Source organism: Carassius auratus, unplaced genomic scaffold (assembly GCF_003368295.1).
Source record: "Carassius auratus strain Wakin unplaced genomic scaffold, ASM336829v1 scaf_tig00027601, whole genome shotgun sequence".
Taxonomy (NCBI): Eukaryota; Metazoa; Chordata; class Actinopteri; order Cypriniformes; family Cyprinidae; genus Carassius; species Carassius auratus.
The window spans coordinates 1-19,108 of NW_020525607.1; the positions used below are offsets into that span (position 1 = coordinate 1).

At 38.0% G+C, this 19,108-nt stretch overlaps 1 protein-coding gene across 2 annotated transcripts in view; it reads right to left on the bottom strand.

The window, feature by feature from the left end:
- Positions 1 to 1,280: 1,280 nt before the first annotated feature.
- The window catches only part of LOC113079288 (protein NDRG3-like), a 56,366-nt gene continuing 38,538 nt past the window's right edge, over positions 1,281 to 19,108 (bottom strand). The window contains exons 1-13 of one of the 2 annotated variants that reach the window (XM_026251530.1): positions 11,581 to 11,725; positions 8,178 to 8,283; positions 7,020 to 7,140; positions 6,478 to 6,540; positions 6,221 to 6,281; positions 4,004 to 4,090; positions 3,444 to 3,500; positions 3,237 to 3,340; positions 3,100 to 3,162; positions 2,952 to 3,003; positions 2,425 to 2,472; positions 1,671 to 1,706; positions 1,281 to 1,584 (exon numbers count right to left, since the gene is read on the bottom strand). In XM_026251530.1, coding sequence (XP_026107315.1) covers positions 1,456 to 1,584; positions 1,671 to 1,706; positions 2,425 to 2,472; positions 2,952 to 3,003; positions 3,100 to 3,162; positions 3,237 to 3,340; positions 3,444 to 3,500; positions 4,004 to 4,090; positions 6,221 to 6,281; positions 6,478 to 6,540; positions 7,020 to 7,140; positions 8,178 to 8,283; positions 11,581 to 11,631 — 978 coding nt within the window. In that variant the 5' untranslated portion in view covers positions 11,632 to 11,725 and the 3' untranslated portion in view covers positions 1,281 to 1,455. Of the gene's footprint in view, positions 1,585 to 1,670; positions 1,707 to 2,424; positions 2,473 to 2,951; positions 3,004 to 3,099; positions 3,163 to 3,236; positions 3,341 to 3,443; positions 3,501 to 4,003; positions 4,091 to 6,220; positions 6,282 to 6,477; positions 6,541 to 7,019; positions 7,141 to 8,177; positions 8,284 to 11,580; positions 11,726 to 19,108 lie in introns of those variants that run through there. The other variant, XM_026251529.1, reaches the window with a different exon arrangement.

Sequence of the window (19,108 nt, forward strand, 5' to 3'; positions counted from 1 at the left end):
AAAACTTTATTACAAGCTTACCATTTTATAAGGCAATAGTTTTTTGAACTCTGGCTGGTTGTGTACCTGCTCAAATATTGTTTTGGATTATTTTTAAGCAAAAAAAAAAAAAAGTAAGTTACGGACTGCAGCTTTAAATAATTAACAATACCGTAATCTATACAAAAGAATTTAACTGACCAAATTTCAGAATCACTTAATTTCAAGAACATATATAATATAATAAAGTCAAAGCCATTTTTCACCTCTAAATCTTAAATAACATCACAGCAGAATCAAAGAGTTTTGGATTACATACTGAAGCAAGTGTGTGTGTTTCCAGATGGAAGGGCTGTATTTTTCAGTAGAAACACAAGATTAGCGATTTACAAAAAGGTCAACAGATCGCAGGATTAGATTTACAGAGGAGGAATGTGAGCATTTTCAAATGAGTCAATCCGCTTTTGATCACGTTCCTCAAGCTCTGAGAACACACACCTAATCACCAGTAACTGCTGCTAGTGTAATTATGTAAAATAAGTCAAACACAAACAGTAATACGTAATTGTGAATACCACTAGTATACTGGCGAATTTGAGTTAAACCCTCAACAGTGAATGCATATTTGAATTTATCAACATGATGTTTAACAAGGAGGAGGATTTTAAGAAAACTGTTAGAATTCTTTACAGATGAACTTGCAAGACTTGTGTGGAAACAAACCATTACTTTTGCATCAATGCAATAATCCAGTGCTGCAAAGTGGTTTAGAAATCACACACCTAGAATACAATCACACTCAAAAACTTAATTTAATGTTTATATCACGGAATAAAAGTCTACTGTGAAAATAAACATTAGACAAAGCTACGTGAAGCAGAATCCTCGAATTCAGATTTGTGGAGGTTTGAGGTATTACAGAAATAAAGTGTTCATGCTATGCAAACCACTGTTCAGTCAAAGGATCTTTTGGCACAAAAATGATTCATCTGAAGATCAGAGGTTTGTCACACAGGGCTCATGCCACACAGCATGCTCTTAGAGGAAGACTAGTGTACTTAACCGCTGAAGAACGCAGCACTGCACAGCCACACAGGAGACAAGTCATGTGTTAGTGCAGCGACGCTGATCTGAGACCTGCTTTACTCCAGATACCGGCCTTATGCTTTGTGTAGTAAGTCAGATCAGCAGGGGATAAATTAAGCTTATCGTCAAGATGCATAACATCTGATGTCTAGGTTTCTTTGAACAGGCGGATTTGCTCTCTCACACCTACACCCGTGAATGTGTCATATTCCTGCAGCTTTTGAGTTGTGTGAGTATTTATGACATACATTATTAAACCACTGGAGACGTACAGTATGTAAGATGTTGGCCAAGGTGACATGATGCGGACATCTCTCTAACAACAAGATGCTTTCAGACAAAAATGCCAACAAGAGACCAAATCCATACAAACAGTGAAGGTTAATATAACTATGAGGAAGATGATACGATTAAACACTTAACATTAAAGTGGCCTATGAGAAGACAGAAAGAGGACAGATACTTACTGTAGCCCATTCCCTGGACAAAGTACTTGAAAGCCTCCGCGAGTTTACCCGGCTGAAAATAGAAAACATCCACATTTAATACAAGTCCAAACCACATCAAACTGATGCAGACATAATGGTGTCATCTTTTAGTCTTACTTGGACAACTTGAGGAAGTCCACCACAATCTGCCATCTGAAGAGAGAAGAAGAAGACAGTAATCAATCCATTCTGTCATACTGGAAATACAATAATCAAAAATCTCATCAGGCGTGAAAAAGTTCACAAAGATATGAACGCAGATGAAGATAATTATTAAAATATCATCTTCATAATTTGGATTTACAGATTCTTTTAGCAGGATATAGGGGAAAACTAGCTGGACTCTATACAGTAAAAGAAAAAAGTCATTAAACTCAAGTCACATTCATACTGTTGTTTTTATGGAACCCATTCAATATGACTACACAATAATAATAATAATAATAATAATAATAGTATTTATTTATTTTATTATTAAAAGTAAACACATCAATAAATTTTTACTATAGCAATCATTTTAGAGTACTACTGAACAACAGTAAAAATACAATAATCATTATTACAACACTGAGACAAATCTGTCATTTGTTGACATTTATATACAATTCTCATTACAAATTTGTTAAAACAGTTGTGCATTGTACATTATAAGTGACCCAGACTTCCAGCGCTTTCAGAACTGAGCTCTGTGACACTGAAAACACTCACAGTATTTCTTTTTTTGACTCAAAAGCTCAACTCAAACTCAGCTGATCTACACAAATCATTCAGACCATATTTTGGAACCAAAACAGCCATTTTTGCCAAAAGGAGACAACTTTGCATTCCTGAATCAAAACATGGTTTTAGGGAGGGGAAAAAAGTGACATGCCTTGAGTAAAGTAGTCTTGGTTGGATTTAGCCTTGAGTTGCATTCAACCTGTGGAAAAATGGATAAAATCCCACACGGTCAGTTCAGAAACATAATCAAAGGTACGAAAAGACAAATAAATTGAAGACCCAGCATTAGTTGCTCAGTCTCACTTTAAAGTAGCCACCCTCAGGCAAACTCAGTGGTGTACCAAGTGTACATAAGCTGTTACTGTATCAAGGATTTGGGAACTGCTGTTTTGGCCAATAAAGATCCAAGACCAGAAGCATGAATTTTAATTGACTTTCTACCATGAATGGACAGATATTTGCCTTTAGCAATAAGTTATTCAAGAGTGCTTTACAACAAAAACAAGTGCATTTTTGACTTTATGATGCACTGCCCCTTTTAGGATGTGGTGTCATTGGTACAACTGGAAAAGAACATGTACGAAGAGATAATGAGCATAATGGGCCTTTCAGAAAGTACACTGTGTTCACTCTCACTGCCAACAGAAGCAATGGCAATGTTCTTGATTAGTCACTCACCACAGCCTCTACCGCTGGTGACGTGTCACCAACGATCAACAAGGCAGGACACCTAAACAACAAGAGAGGACAGTCAAAGGTCTAAGGAAGAGGAAAAAACACGATCAAATATACAAAATGGTTTACAAAAATATACAAAACAACCTACTTCAGTGTGACTGTGTCTTCATTTATTCCCAGGACGGGCCTCTCAATCTCCAGATCTCGCCGACTGTGATAAGGACATTAAACGTTATCAAGATCAGCTCATATGATAATGATGAGAGCATGAACTGATAATGGCACCTGTTGTAGGATTGGCAGAAGAGAGTCAGGTTGTCCTGACTGATGTCTTGAGCGATGTGCAGACGATATGTTTGAATGATCTCCTGGTTCTCTGTCAGCTCGTCCTGAGGAACAAAAACTCAGCTCATCAACACTCGAAGAGAAATCTTTTAGTTCTGAGTGAATTATCTCACAGATGCGGAGGTGAGTGTCATATTTCAAGCCTACCGTGCTGAAGTGGTGTGCCATAATGATATCTACCAGACTGCTGGTCCATCCAGATAACTACAACAGAAACACACGTTCACATTTTAGTGAAAAGCACAATGTCTGAAGATCAAACGAACAGCGTTCCCCACACCTCCAGGACTTGTTTTCATTATTGTAGCATTCAGGCCTGTAAGGCTATTATGAGCTTTACAACACAGGAAACTTTAAGAAGATCAACTACACTAATCTGTTGAGAAATCTGAAGTATGGAGGAATGGTTAGGGTTAGCTTTTGGCTAGTAATCAAAGGATAGGATCTTTTTATTATGCATAAAGAAAAGAAAATTAATGGCATGCATTGTTAATCAAACTAAAATGCAAATGCAACTAAAATGGTATCAATTAAATAATAATGTGCCTATTAAAAAGTTAGCTTTAGCATATTGCTTGTCACTGGCCTACAGTCCACACTGTCAGATAATAACATGCAAAAGGGCAATATGTGCAGCATATTTTAATTATTAATAATGATCTGCACTAAATAAACATGCTAATTTGACAGTGCATTCGTAATTTTACCTTAGAGGCAGCCCAGTCAATCCAGCCCTTAGCACAGGGGTCCACATTGATGAGAACCAACCCCTCCACCAGAGCAGGCTCATTCAGCTAAGAGAATGACATTACATGGATTAGTCCATCATTACAGCTCATACTGACTTCAGCACTCCAAGCACCTACTGACTGAGAGGACCAGGTGCTTGACATGAAGCCGATCGAACAGACTAATGAGACCGATTCTTCACTTCTTGTGGTATTGCTACCTATAGACTTGTCAGGGTCATGTGACAGTCAAACACATTGTGATTTGCTTGGGAGCACAACATAACAAAGAAAAAGAAAAGTCAACATTCAACATGAAACCAATGCTGATCCTATTTACTTCCTGAATACTTATTCCCAGTTATGTATTGCATTATATTCTAAAGGTTAAAATAATTTGTCTTCAAATTTTTGATCATCAAACTGGTATGGTTTTGCATCTGCAACAGCTTTCCTTTTTGGTGGAAATGCTTGTTACTGGTAAAAGTTTAATTATTCTAATAAGCAAACAGGTGTTTAAAGCTGCGGTAGGGAACTTTTGACGCTCTAGCGGTTAATAAACAGAACTGCTTGCGTCTTGCGGAAGAACATCGTAGCCGGAACTACTTCTCTCTGTTTATGTCTATGAAGAATCACAAAGGGACTGGGTTACTCCGCCGCGGTATCCCCGAAGCAATCTAAAATAGTCCGAATATAAACACTTATTATAGGTGCACCCTAGTGATTCAGGACAAGCTAAAAACACGGTTTGGAAAATGGATTCATGGTGTACTCGCTTATTATATACATTTTTCTACATTTTGAACACAAACAAAGTTACGGACCGCAGCTCTGATTGGTTGTTTTCTTAAGGGGGGCGGTCCGTAACTGCAAATGGCAATAGGATCACTTAGAGGAGCCAGAGGAGCTTGATTTTTTTTCACAGATTATCTGTCTCATATTCTACTGTCAGGACATAATGGCAGGTTTAACAAATATGTAAAAAATATATTTTTACAAAAGTTACCTACTGCAGCTTTAAAGGGATAATAATTCACACAAAAATGAAAACGGTCACCCTCATGCCATTTTAATATATGAATTTATGAAAGAAAATGTATCAATAAATGGATAAATTTGTACAGAAGAAAGTCACACAATTTTGGAATGAATATCAATATATGACGGCAGAATATTTATTTTAGGTGAACTATTCCTTTAGGCATCATTATAAAACTATAGTACATACTGAAGCATTTCTAAAATCTCCAAAGTAAAGCCATGCTTTACAGGTCTAAGAAAGTCAACTTTAACCTCAGTGGTGACAAAGCAAAAACGTCAATCTATGTGACCCAAAAAGGTAGAGACATCAACACATTGACCAAATTCTCAGCAAGTCCATGTCCAGAGTGCTAACTTACTGCAAGGGCTCACACTTGGTTTTAATGTAGAACTGCGGCTATAGGCAGCCACATGAACTAATCAAATGTCTTGTTACTGTGACCGTGATGGAAAAAAGTTCAGGTTTCACACCTCTTCTTTTTCCTCTCTGTATAAGGCTCTACACAAGACACGCAGACAAACGCAAGCCTTCGATGTAGCACCATCACATGACCACACGTCTAAGGACAAGCATGCGACAACCAGAGTGTAATTCAAATGATTTCTAGTATTTTAAAGTGCTGAAGTTTTTCTGCAGAGCTGCGTAGGTGTGTGTTTGTTCGAATCGGCCGTCATCACAGAACCCGATGAGCAAGTGGCAGAAATATGATGAACGTGCAAATGCAAGCTGTTTGCAAGGGTGAAAGTGTGATTTGCTGGACTGAAGTAATGGAGTCAGTAGTGAAAGACAGCCAAGGAAAGCCACATTCTTTAGTTAATTTGAGAACATCATTTTATACCTTAATAATAACCAGCAGGAAACATGAGAGTGAGTGTTTTATCCTGTATGTGCGGAGATGGTGAATAAGAGCTTTGTGTAGGGCGAGAGTGTGAATGCATGTGTGAACTTTGAGTCTCAGATGAGGTGTGGGGGATTTATTGAAGACTGACGACAGATGGTTTTACTGCAGACGGACTTCAGAGGTCTTCACCTCTGATGAACTTCACTCAGATGCTCAATTAAACATCTAATGGCTCGTTTCCACAAGCTACTCTAACTAACTGTTAGATATTACAACATACAATGCAAAATAAAAGGGAAGATCTATTACTTACAGCCAGCCTAGTGAGGATATATGCTCCTGCACCCACACCGATACCAATCACACTGTTGATTCTGTTAATTAAAGAACAATCGTTCATATACTGCTTATTAACTTGCATACATTCTGAGAAGAAATGCACAAATTATTTGAGGCTTTAATAGAGGCCATCATGATTTCTTGAACATATGGCATTTATTTTTATTTAATTGTACTGAATTAGGGATCATCTGATCACATCAGTACAGACTAATAGAGGTTCGGACTCACTTTAGCTGCGTCAGAACTGAGGGCAGCATCTCGGCAAGATCATCCATGGTTGGGTACTGGTATCTGAGAGAAAGAAAAGGAAGACAAAAGTGGCAAGTTATTCTAGCTTTAATTATTTGAATTATTATAAGTAAATGTGAAACCCCTGTATAAACAGTTGTGTAACAGATGCCTCAGTGTACTGCTTAGCATGCTGTCTATGACTACAAAACAGTTCATGAACTAGAACTAGTTAATGCTTTTCTCCTTTTGAAAGTCGTGAAAGTACTATAGTCGTGCTTTTATTTTGCTATTTAAATAAATGAGAATGCAAAAAAAAAAAAAAATAAGACTCCCTTTTTCCCTGTAATAGATGCTTACCCACTTATGATGATTTACGCTTCTGAGAAATGTGGAAGAAGGTCCATTATGGTTACATTCTCAGCAGTTTTTGACATCAATGTAAATTTGAATATTAAATGATATAGTACTGATAATCAAAAATGCTGTCTAGGTAGGCACCTCACTATATTTTGTGTTATTTCTTCAGTAGTTAGTTTTACCCGGTGGGGAAAGGAGGGGCAGATTCTTGCTGGCCTGGAGCATCAACATGGACCACAGCAAAGTGCTGGGTGATCTCCTGCATGTCCTCGAAGTTAAACAGTGTGTTGAAACAGGACTTATCTGCATCGCAAGGGAAAAACAAGACACTTCTCAAACATGTTTTTCATAAATCATTATCAGAGAAAAATGGTACCCTGCAAACCTGAATCTTATGCTTGTGCATACTTTGCACACACACAAAACATCAACAACAACACCATTACTGTGCTTCGTCTATATTATTGTGACCTGCCTTTATGTAAAATTGTATGGTCAAATGCTGTTTGCACTGTTAACTCCGTATTCACACATGCACTTTATATAGTCTTGTGCAGTCTGTGTATAAATATTAAATCCTATTTAGATCGAGATCGATTGATGGTTGTTTTGTATTTCTTCAATTTCCAAATAATCACACCAACAGTTGTCTGGTTCTTGCTGATGGTCTTGTAGCCCATTCAAGCCTTGTGTAGATCTACAATCTTGTCTCTGACATGCTTTAACAAATCTTTGGTCTCGCCCGTGGTGGTGGGAGAGGCTGGGATGGAAGATACAGATCATGTGGACAGTAGTCTTATACACCTAACGAGCTGACATTATGAGGAACTTCTTTAAGTGACGACTAATCTGTGTTCCTCAGGGGCACACAGACAATCTGTGAAAGACAGAACTCTTACTGGTTGGTAGGGGATCAAATACTTATTTTAGGTTGCTATTTTGTCTCAATCCGTTAAAATAAACCTACCATAAAAATTACAGACCCTTTATTTCTTTGTAAGTGGGCAAACTTACAAAATCAGCAAGGGATCAAGTAAATATCTCCCCAACTGTATATACACACACACATTCTTATATCAGCTTTATATGTGCCATCTGCCACCCTGCTTTCTAAGATCTCGGAATTGGCATCAGTTAAAAAAAAAAAACGATATTTGTGTACCACTAATAGGGATGTAGGCATATTTAGACACAGCGTTGGTGTTTCTCCAGGAACAGGGTTGAGAAACACTATGTATTATAAACCACCCATTCGTCTCCTCTTCAAGAAGGTGTGAACTATAATGATAGATTCATTTTGCACTGACAGACAGGAACTCTTAATATATGGAGCGACTTACGGTTGAGTCCAATGTCATGATAGGTGAGAATGACCGGTCTGTTGCCTTTAGGAGTCCCTCTCAAAGTCACATGAAGGACACCGCGAGGAGTCTCGATGTCATGCTCCTGCAACCAATCAGATGTGAATTAATAATAGAAGTGTTTCAAGCATAGAGCTCTATGGAGTTATGCAATGTCTGCATGAATTCACAAATGGCCGTTAAACTGATTCTTACAAGGAAATTTTTGCATCTCTAAATCAAGAGAAAACTCATGATTAACTCAACGGTTTCTTTTAGCCTTTTTCCAAACAAACTCAGGTCTACATCAGCGTCAATCATGCCCTTGTGTTTCACCGTGGTGTAGGTTTTGACCCACCCTTGATGTTGTTTGTTGTTGCACATCACCACAACAACCACGGCATTATACGTCAAAGTAAAATATCTGTCACCTTGGACGAAATGGACAGCTCAGCTACAAGACGACACAAACAGGATGAGGCTTGAACCACAAGTATGAGATGAGAGGCTAACAGCACTACTCTCAGCCTCCTAAGGAGAGAAGAGCAGCAGGTCCGGCTCTAATCTCATTCCCACACAGCGTGAGGTTTCATTATCCTGGACCAAAAGAACCAAAAGCGGCTCTGACCTGTACCAGCAAACCTGCAGACTCCACGCACACTCACAGACACACAAAAGACTATTGTGACCTTAACCCAAGACACAGCATACGCATTCGTTAATACAAGGAAACTATTTCTTTTTCCTTACACAAGTAAAGTCTCTGATAATGATGTCTTAAGCAGAAGATCTAGAATTCATGCTAGCAGCTGACACCTGAAGCAAACCACAGCAGCAGCCACTCAAGGTAGTAGGTTTAAAAATAGACGAGGCGGTTATATTTGAGTGTGCACACACATATTGCTCTCTCCCTGACATCTGATGTTAGGTAACTGTTGTGTGATCTCTTGATGTACCATTCAAACAGTCTCCAGAAACAGGTGTTTCTACAGTGCTGCCATTTCTACACTGGACGTGAGCAGCACACTGTGACATGACTAAATGTGATCCCTCCCCTTTATAATCAAAGCTGTGTACAATGGAAACAGCCGTTGCAACGCTCCATCTGTTGGTGGACGCCCGGTTTCTATTTGACGTGCAGCACAGCTACTTGTCCATCTGAAATAAAACGGTTTTGTCTGAAAAAAGCTTTTGTGTTTCTATAATTCATGTTGTGAACGCTAAATGCTTAACGCTTCTGGTCTATTAATTTGTGGTCTGTAACATTTTTTAAAGGTTTTAAAATAAGTTTCTAATGTTTACTGAGGCTGAATTTATTTGATCAGAAATAGATAGTAAGAGTAAAAGCACTATTACGCTGAAATGTTAAAATAAAATAAAATATGCCTTTAATGCAAAGCTGAAGTCTTCAGTGTCACTTGTTTCTTATTACCAATTGTTGAAAACAGCCTTTACTGCCTTATTTTAGAATTTTTTCATGATAATTTGAATAGAAATGAATAGCACTAATTTGAATTGGAACCAAAATGCATCATTTTGCAACACTATAATTGTCTTTACAGCCAACATTTGATCAATTTAATGCATCCTTTCTAAATAAAAGTATTAATTACTTGAAAAAAAAATGGTTGCATGCGATACAAACATCGTGTAAAATAGTTTTGCTACTCTGAAATTATAGTTTAGCAAACAGGATAGTCACTCTCTTCTGTATATCCAAGCAAATTAAATCACAAACCAAGCACTTAAAAGGTCATTGGATGCCCATTTTCCACAAGTAGATATGATTCTTTAGGGTCTTAATGAAAAGTCTGTAACATAGTTATTTCTCAATGGTAGTGTAAAAACACCCTTTTTTAGAGCAAGCCATTTTGTAGCATTTTCCTTTAAATGTTAATGAGCTCTGCTGACCCCGCCCCTCTCTTCTGAGCCACTCTCTGAGGGACTTTTTACTTTAGCCTCATTCCCAGTGAAACTTGCTAATAAGCACATAAGGAAAGGTGATTGCAAAGAGTCATTTAAAAACATTATTCTCACTTCTTCTGGAGGTGAATCTGTTTCACGAATGATTCACGCGAACATTAACGTAATCTACTGCGTCTTCAGCAGCTCAGATGTCAGGAGTAAATGACGACTGCTATGTTCATTATCACATCCAAAAACATGTAACCTCAGTCCGTTAGGAGTCTGCTCTGGCGGTGAAACAATGGCGGACTGATGACAGTCACTCAGGGCGGGACTAAGGTTACACACCAGTCCAGTCTGTGCTGAAACGCTTCTGTCAATCAATCTATCGTGGGAGGGGCCTGTCTGTGTGACGTCAACACAAACAGACACACTGCACACATATTTCAGCTCAAACTACTTGTAAAAGTGCATGTAGCATCTAATGATTCCTTTAAAACAGAAACAATAAAATCACTGCATGGTCACTTTCTTAACCCAAGATGACACAGTAACAAAAAGACTCTGTATGATTTGTGTTAATTATATTCTTATTATTTATTTTGTTTAATATATTAGACCACTGTATATTACAAAGCACATATTACTACTTTTATGCAGCTGGCAGATTTTACATTGGATAAACAGCTTAGTTCATGACTGTTAGAAGTTGTTTGCTGGTTGAAGTACAGAAAAATATTATTATTATTATTATTATTATTATTATTATTATCTGCACAACAAAACCTGAAATGTGTGTCAAGTAAATGTTTTCTATTATATATGCATTATTATGTATATATGCTATAGCACATCACATATACATTAATATCGGCGAGAGTACCAGTAGTAAGACTTTACAATAGGGTCTCATTTGTTAATTAAATATGTATATGTAGTGACTGATTATGATTAATAAATGCTGTGCAAATATTTGTTTAACTAATATAACTAACTAATGTTAACTAAAACCTTAATGTCATCATCATCATCATTTCTTTACATGTATTTCTTTATTTTCTGCATTTTGCATATGCAGGGTTTGTAATAATAATTATTATTATCAACAGGGGGAGCAATTTACATTAAGTGACAAATTCTTTTTGGAATGTCCTTGCTCCTTCTTTTTAACACATCACTCCCCAAAAAGGTCTGGATGTGAGACAAACTACTAAAATGCACCATAAACTGTGACTCACACATGGATCACTGTCATCACCCTCACACACATACACTCAAAGGCCTCCCCTCTGACACTTACAAACACATAAAAGTACATGATTGCCACACATTCGTAAACATCCATCAGAAAGGATTCAGATAACGCCCATTCTTCACCCACACTCCCTAGGACACGACTCGAACCCCTTCAGCATTCACGCGCAGCCCTGAGTGCAAAGTTCCCGCTGGTGCAACAGGCTACTCCGACACAAAACACAGTCTTTCTGTTAGCACTCACCACACTGCTCACTGCACAGGAAACCTGGTTGATGTCCAGCACTGCCGTCATGTTTCATCCAGTGATCACAGAACAGACGCTTTCTCCTGTTGCCTCTTCTCACGCTCCTCGGAGAGAGGGGCGGTGGCAAGAGGTAAGGGAGGGGACAGCCACGATTAACACAGGCAGGGCAGCACGTCGCTTTGAACACCCACCAATAACAAATAAAAGCCTTTTTCCTCCTCAGTAGAAAACGACGTTGGTAAAATGAGAGTATAATAGAGGGATCCAAAGCAAAGCAGACATATAAATGCCTGGAGATTGTGTTTGAGAGAGAGGAGGGCACTGGAGCTGCTCTAACTGGATTTAAAGGGTCAGCTGGAGGGGGTGGGGTGTGTAAAACCCAGCTTCTGTGATGGTCTCAGAGTGCTGGTAAGGGTGATTTTTGGGAAATGTAATTACATCATCCAAAAGTGAATGGAACATGCGGTAACATCCAAGCTGCTGTTGCCATAGTGATATGCATGGACAACTCATGTGGTGACAATACGTGGATGAATATTTCCAAATGTCTGCGCTTTTGTGGTTCAAGGCAGAAAATGTGAAAGGAGAGGATATTAGAGGCTCTGCTGTGGGAAATGTTATCGTTTGCCACACTGTAGTCCCTTAATCCTAGGCTAAACCTGGAGGTTTTTCTGTCCGGAGAGCGCAGCCTGGCTGCAGTGCTGGAGAACTGTGAGGAGGAGGGATACTACTTCTGCTTTGCATCAGGGAGTTACAATGACATTTTTAGGCATGATATCACTCTCTTCAATGACAAACGTTCCCAACATGTTCAGGAGAATGATCATTATAAGTTTGACGTGGAACTTTTGACTAACACCCTTGTGAAAAGATGTGCTTAACTGAGTTTAATGTGCACTTCTACTGTACAAGTACAGAACAAATATATAAACTAACTGTGCTTGCAAATAATTTTATTGAAATAAAAGGCCACTTGAGTGAACTTTAATTGACTTAACAGAAAAGTGCACTTTAAGTTTTACTTCACGTAGTACACGGTGTTAATCTTTTGTCATGCTTAAAGGAGTATGCTTATTTTGATGTGTTGACTAACATGTTAAACCACTTAGTAAGTTAAATTTAATCTACTTTAATTGTACTAAACAACTTCATTGCTACAAATGAGTTATTAGAAATTCAGAAATGACATTAAAGTATATTTTTGTCAGTACATTTAACCATTTTTCAGAGATAATAAAAAATGAAGTCATTAAAAATGAAATAAAAAGTATTTCTTAAAAGCAATCTAAAGTTACATTTCATCTATTTTATTTGACCTCAATGAACATGCAATTAAACTGTCCGTAAACACTGCGTTAAGTTCACACTTTAGAGTATTCTTTTAAAAGAACAATACTTTCATAATAAGTACTCTTTTTAAATGCTTTTCACAAGGGCACTCTTTAAAAATTGCATAAAATCAAGTCTCGATGACTCAGACTTTTGTCTTGGCCAGAAAAAGCTGGTGAATCTCCAAACATTAAGTTACTACCAATGAGTTTATTTTTAATTTATTTATTTGTTTGTGCAGTCTACAGGTAAATCTGAAATAGATAACAGTACAACAACAGTCTGAACAGCCTCCAAATAACTGCAGAGTCTGCGGTCTCCTGAACAGGGCACTTCAGATACAGCATCACACAGCAGTCTTGTGTTTCTCGTTAATCTGTACATTAACAAAGATACACACACAGAACAGCTTTCATGCTTGGCTTATTTACTAGCGCATTGTGCATTCCACTCATAGTACATTGGTGGAACCTACCAAATACACAAACTGTGTGGGGGACACCTAAACTGAACCATCCACTATATACCTACTGCAAGCAGAGTGTCGCTGAAAATGAGTGTGAGAGTCTGTTTACAGAATGCTGTCATTCCTGCTGCAAATCCCTATATACAGTCAATTATTTGAAAAATATAATTGATCTGCAGCCAGTAGGCCTCTCCCCAGTGTGGGAAAATGAGTGTGCTTTACTCTAACAGATGTGAACTGAAGGAATGGGACAGAGAAGAAATCATGGAGCAGGGAATGATGGGTCACTGTGAGCACCACAGGACAGCTGAGCATTAAATGAGACAGAGTAAGTGTGAAGGGTGTAATGTGCATTAGATAAACATCCACAACCATATCTGATACTGTTGATTTCTGATTAGGCACAGAAACGGACCCTGAATTCACTAAACGCATGAAAGGAAGGCTCAGATATTGTCAATCAATAAACAAATACCACTGTGATTCACATATTCACTGTTAGTTATAATCTGATTCGTAAGCACTGGCATGTTCACAGCATCACACTACACTGTAAAGCTACAGGCAAGTAAACTTGACCTAGATCATATCAGATCGTGCACTTTGCAATTCAACAATGCAAGACAAATGGTTTGTGAAATAGGTCATCTTGGATCATTAGCCTCATGCAACAATTCTGATAGTCAGAGATGAGAACAACACAATAGAGATGAAACTGTGTACGTGAACCTGCTCCTGTTTTTTGCAACAACGACAAAAAAAAACACAAAAACATAATTGTTTATGTCTTTAGTTTTTTGTGCAAAGAACAGGAGCAGGTTCACGTACACCATAATTATATATATATATAATTACGGTGCATATTAAAACATTTAAATTATTTATATAGAATGATATATAGAATTTTACAAAAAAAAAAAACACTTTATGGTGTATGTATTGAGTAAAATAGTGTCAAGCATTGACAATAAGGTCATGCATTTCATCATAATTCTGCAACATAAGAAAATGTAGAGAAAAAAAATGAAGTGGTCAGAATACTCTAATTATCACGACCCCTGATGGAAATAGGCCTTTAAAACAGTAAACACAAACCATCATAATTAAATATTATTCTATCGTTACTTTCATACCTGTAATGAACTCATATTACATCTTCTATAAAAACTATAAAAACAAAAAAGCATGTGAACTGCTACAAAAGCCACGAGAACCCCAAGCCAATGAAGATGAAGAAACCTGCATAATGATGTTGAAGGCGTTTAAGTGACAGCGAGATTCGTCCCTGATCTTTGAAAATACCAACCGTTTCTAAACCTATGAGCATAACCCAGAAACACAGGTTAACCCTTGACATTTCAGACGGTGTAACCTCGTCCCAGGATGCACCTGAGTTTCTGATGGATGAGAGAGTGGGTGAAGGGGAACAAGGATTTCCCTGTGAAAGCCCCCTGTGCTATGGCCCACGCGTGTACACCCCAGCACTGGAACACACCCCTGATCAGTGTAACTGTATGCAAGTGCGAGCGCTTGAGAGCGGCCACATCAAGCAGCAGGTGTATCCTGCCACAGCAGCAGTTGAGGATGCTCCAAATCTGCTACGCTGTCAGAGATGAGAGAGGCAGAGGGTTTTGATCTCAGAAGTTACAATTTCAGTTCTGTCTCTTCACTGTCTGACAACTATGAAAAAGTGATGTTAAAAGAGAATGCAATACTCCTCATGACCCAAAGAGGGCAGCGTGCATCTCCACAATCCGGTCCTCTATTTTCTCACAAAAATGTATCCTGAGCCAAGGATACATGCCAACGAAACAATGTTCAATCAAGTTGATGCAACAGTTATCAAGAACTAAGACTAAAAAATGTTTTTGGCTGTGGCTGAAAGACTACATAGGTCTGATAGAAATTCTGATCCCGGATACTAAAATCAATACCATGCAATCATCATGCTAAAATACACAGCATTATACAGCACCAACAGAGGAGGACTTAAAAAAATAAAAAAGTAAACAGTGGATTAAAAAAAAAAGATTACAATTATTATAAAATAAAATTATATATAAATGTGTGTGTGTGTGTGTATATATAAATATAAAATGGTTAAAGCGGGTATAAAAATATGCCACAGTGAGTGGCATTAGGGATGGATGAAAGTGCACTGTTGTAAATGAAAAGGCAAAAAATTAGGTAGTAATAGTAATGTAAATTTTAAATGTAAATGTAATGGTGGGAAAAAAGGCAAAACATGCAGTCTATCATACTTGACTAGTTTTGTAAATGATATAATTGCTGCTAGAGATTAATTCTGTAACTTGTAAACATGTTTTTGTGTGTACAAGCAACAGAGTAAAAAACTGTAGTATGGATGGTAACGAGAGTAAATGGTCATCCCTTGTGTCTGTCCTTTTCCAGCAGAGTGTGCCCCACGCCTGAATGGACACAAGCACTGCCCCGTGTGCCATCTGACCCGATGCCATACCCCTACAGACCCAATGCTGCGCCATCACACTATAATAACCCAGACTCTGAGAGAGGACAGACAACAAGCTCGCAAAGTTAATAATGCTGATGGCCCAAACAGCAGCTAGAGTAGTTAAAATAAATAAATGAACCCATACAGAACAAATCAAACAGAACTAAAACATCAAACACAGTAACTCGGCATGTTTTGTGAGAACAGCTTGAATGTTGCATGTATTTACACCGCCCTCTTCAGGAGAAGCCCAACAGGTGTCAGCTTACATCATCACACACCGTCACCATAGCAACTGCTCAGCCTTATGACATCAGCTTCCAGAGAACTATAAACCACAAAAATAGTAATGTCATCAGGCATTATGAGGCTTCAAGTAAGCATCAGGCCTGGACTCTTCAGGCAGTTGTTTCGTTTCTAATGAGTTCCTCTAGTTTACCCTTACAGCGTTTCCTCTTTCTCTCTTTGCAGGAGTTCAGAGACATTAGCTACATTATGCAATACTTTAAGTCCTCCTGTTGCATAGATACAAGCTCTAGTAGAAACCCAATTGAAGAGGAATAAAAAAAATCAGCTTTTACACCTCAGCACAGAAGACAAACAGTACATCTCGTCTCATTTATTCTTCATTCGAATGACCACTAACACATTCAGCATCCTCTCAGGTGTGTGAATGTGTGATGATGTAACCCTCGTCTGAGACACAAACCTGCAGATTGAGGATACATTTAAACATGTGAACACTGGCATGATCCTCAATCCTCACAGCATGATAAATGACCGTGTTATTTAGAGCACTCTTCAAATACTCCAAATGAGCTTCACTACAGAGTAAAGACCAAACCTCAGGAAGATCAGATAAATGAGCCTCTTTAATACTTTAGGAGCTGAAAGACCTGAAACCCGGGGAGAGAGGGAACTGTTAAGGGAAATTACTAAGAGTGTTTAGAATACAAAAATCACTTATCTTTCTATGCAACAAATAAACATTTTAATATGAAAATACTATATAAAATAACAGATCATGCATTATGGATTTTATGTACAAGAAGTCATGCAAAAAAAAAAGTTTCAGTAAAAAAAAAAATACAAGAAAAAAAAATGTAATTAAAAACAAATATATATAAATATCAAAATGTTTAATGTAAACACTGTCAAATGTCACCAAAAAAAAAACAATCCATTTACAACGGGTGATAATTTACTATAAAGAATGATAATTTATAAATAAGAAATAAAGAGGTCTTATAACGTTGATCAATATAACATTATTTGGAGTATCTGGTGTAATTTGGTGTTTGTGGTTTTAGGTTCAAAAAACACATTTAGCATGTAATGTACATTATTGTTTCTCCTCTATGCCCCATCTTTCTGAAACGCATCATTTTGTACAAAGCTCATCGGTCTGAAAAGCGAGGTGTGCTCTGATTGGCCAGCTATCCAGTGCATTGTGATTGGCTGAATGCCTCAAGCCTGACTGAAATGTTACACCCTTCACTATACTGTGATGCCAAGTCCCAGCGCGATGAGACTCAGTCCAGCTGCTCTGTTCTGACTCTGTGTTTCAGAAGCACCAGACTGTCCTTGCAAAGTCCGAATTGCCCCAATTTATAAAAACAGCCGTTGTCCCACAGACGCATTACAGGCTACTGGTTCAGCAAACAGTCCTCATCCTCAATAAAATGCATTGCACACATCTGAATGTTTGGGTTAAACTGTTCAAGAACAGTGTTGTAAATACCAAGCAAACAAAGTAGTTTGCTTTCACAGGGAAACACACAGCGTCTCCACGACACGGCACCCGCAGCAACAGAGAGAATAAAAGTTACGCATTCTTTCTCTGTGTGAACATTTGGGAGGTGTTATGCAAATCTCCCCACATTGTGACAGACATTTGGGGGCGTGTTAGAATGAGCATTTTAGTAAAACTTTAACTTTTATAAAGAATATCTCTTTGGATTTGAGACTTTAGTCTTTATGCACCATATGATCATATCATATGACCCCTTTACATTTTTTATATATTTTAAAAATCAAAAGCACTTGCGCCTGTGGTACCTAAAAGGGGAATACTTTGACATGTCTTGAGAAATTCCACATGTCCCTTAGTAATAGGAATAGCTTTTTTCCTGGATGAAATTGTACAACTGTACAACTGCCCTACACGTGCTGAGGATCAATGGAGTAGGGCTGGGTACTGGATGCCTTTATGGTATCGAACGAAAAACTTTGATACTATGAGTATAAAATTTTTTTTATCTTTCGGTGCCAAATTTCGGTTCCAAAAGCCAAGCGGGTTTTTTTTTTTTTTTTTTTTGCCAAATGGCTGTGTCTGTGTGAGCTTGTAGCATACGTGCATGCAAGGACCTTAATTCGCCGTGATTGGCTGTTCACCACCACGTGACGGGGAGGATTTCTGAAGATACTCGCAGTCACACAACACAAGTGTAGTTGTTTTTTCTCAAAACGTTTCTGTTTTACAATGCCAAAGAGGTCTAAAGTGTGCCGAGTCAGCAAAGTTCAACATATGCGATAAGAGTATTGCAACCAAAGCCGGTGTTACAGTTTAACTGGTTACAGTGTTATCTGGTGACCAACTTTAGTTTTAGGTTTAGGTCTCCGATGTAGATGTGCTGGAACGACGGCAGCAGATTCGGCGATTCTGAAAGCACAAACTGACGTGATATTAAGTGTCTAATAAATGCAGACATGCTCATTGCATGACTCTGATATTCTTGTAAAGATTACAAGTTATTAGTATGATCGCCCGTTTCCAGGTGAAGTAGGTAGGATAAACAAAAAAATGAAGTACATCTGTGTTGACACGGGTTTCGAACACGCCACAAGACGACAGTCACGAAACACCGAGCTACCGATCTACACCGAATCAACTCTAGATCTCTGGATTCAAGACAGGACTCTCGGCGTCACATCGTGCAGCTGCTGAATCAAGGAAATGTGGTAAATGGTGGTAAAGGTTACTATGGTAAATATGAGTTAACAATAGCATTTATAATTAACCCACAGTAGCCACAAATGTACACAAATACAGTTTGATTTTGCACTAAAAAGTTTTTTTTACATTCCTTTGCATTTTAGTTGGTTCAATATTAGCCTGTACACAATATAATTTGTTTATTTATTTATTTATTTATTTATAATATGTTCATGTTGTGGCAAAAAGGTTTCTCTTTTTTTGTTAATTTTGGCCAAGTTAGGATTGATACCAATCCTGAGTGTCTGCTGGTGCACCCCTA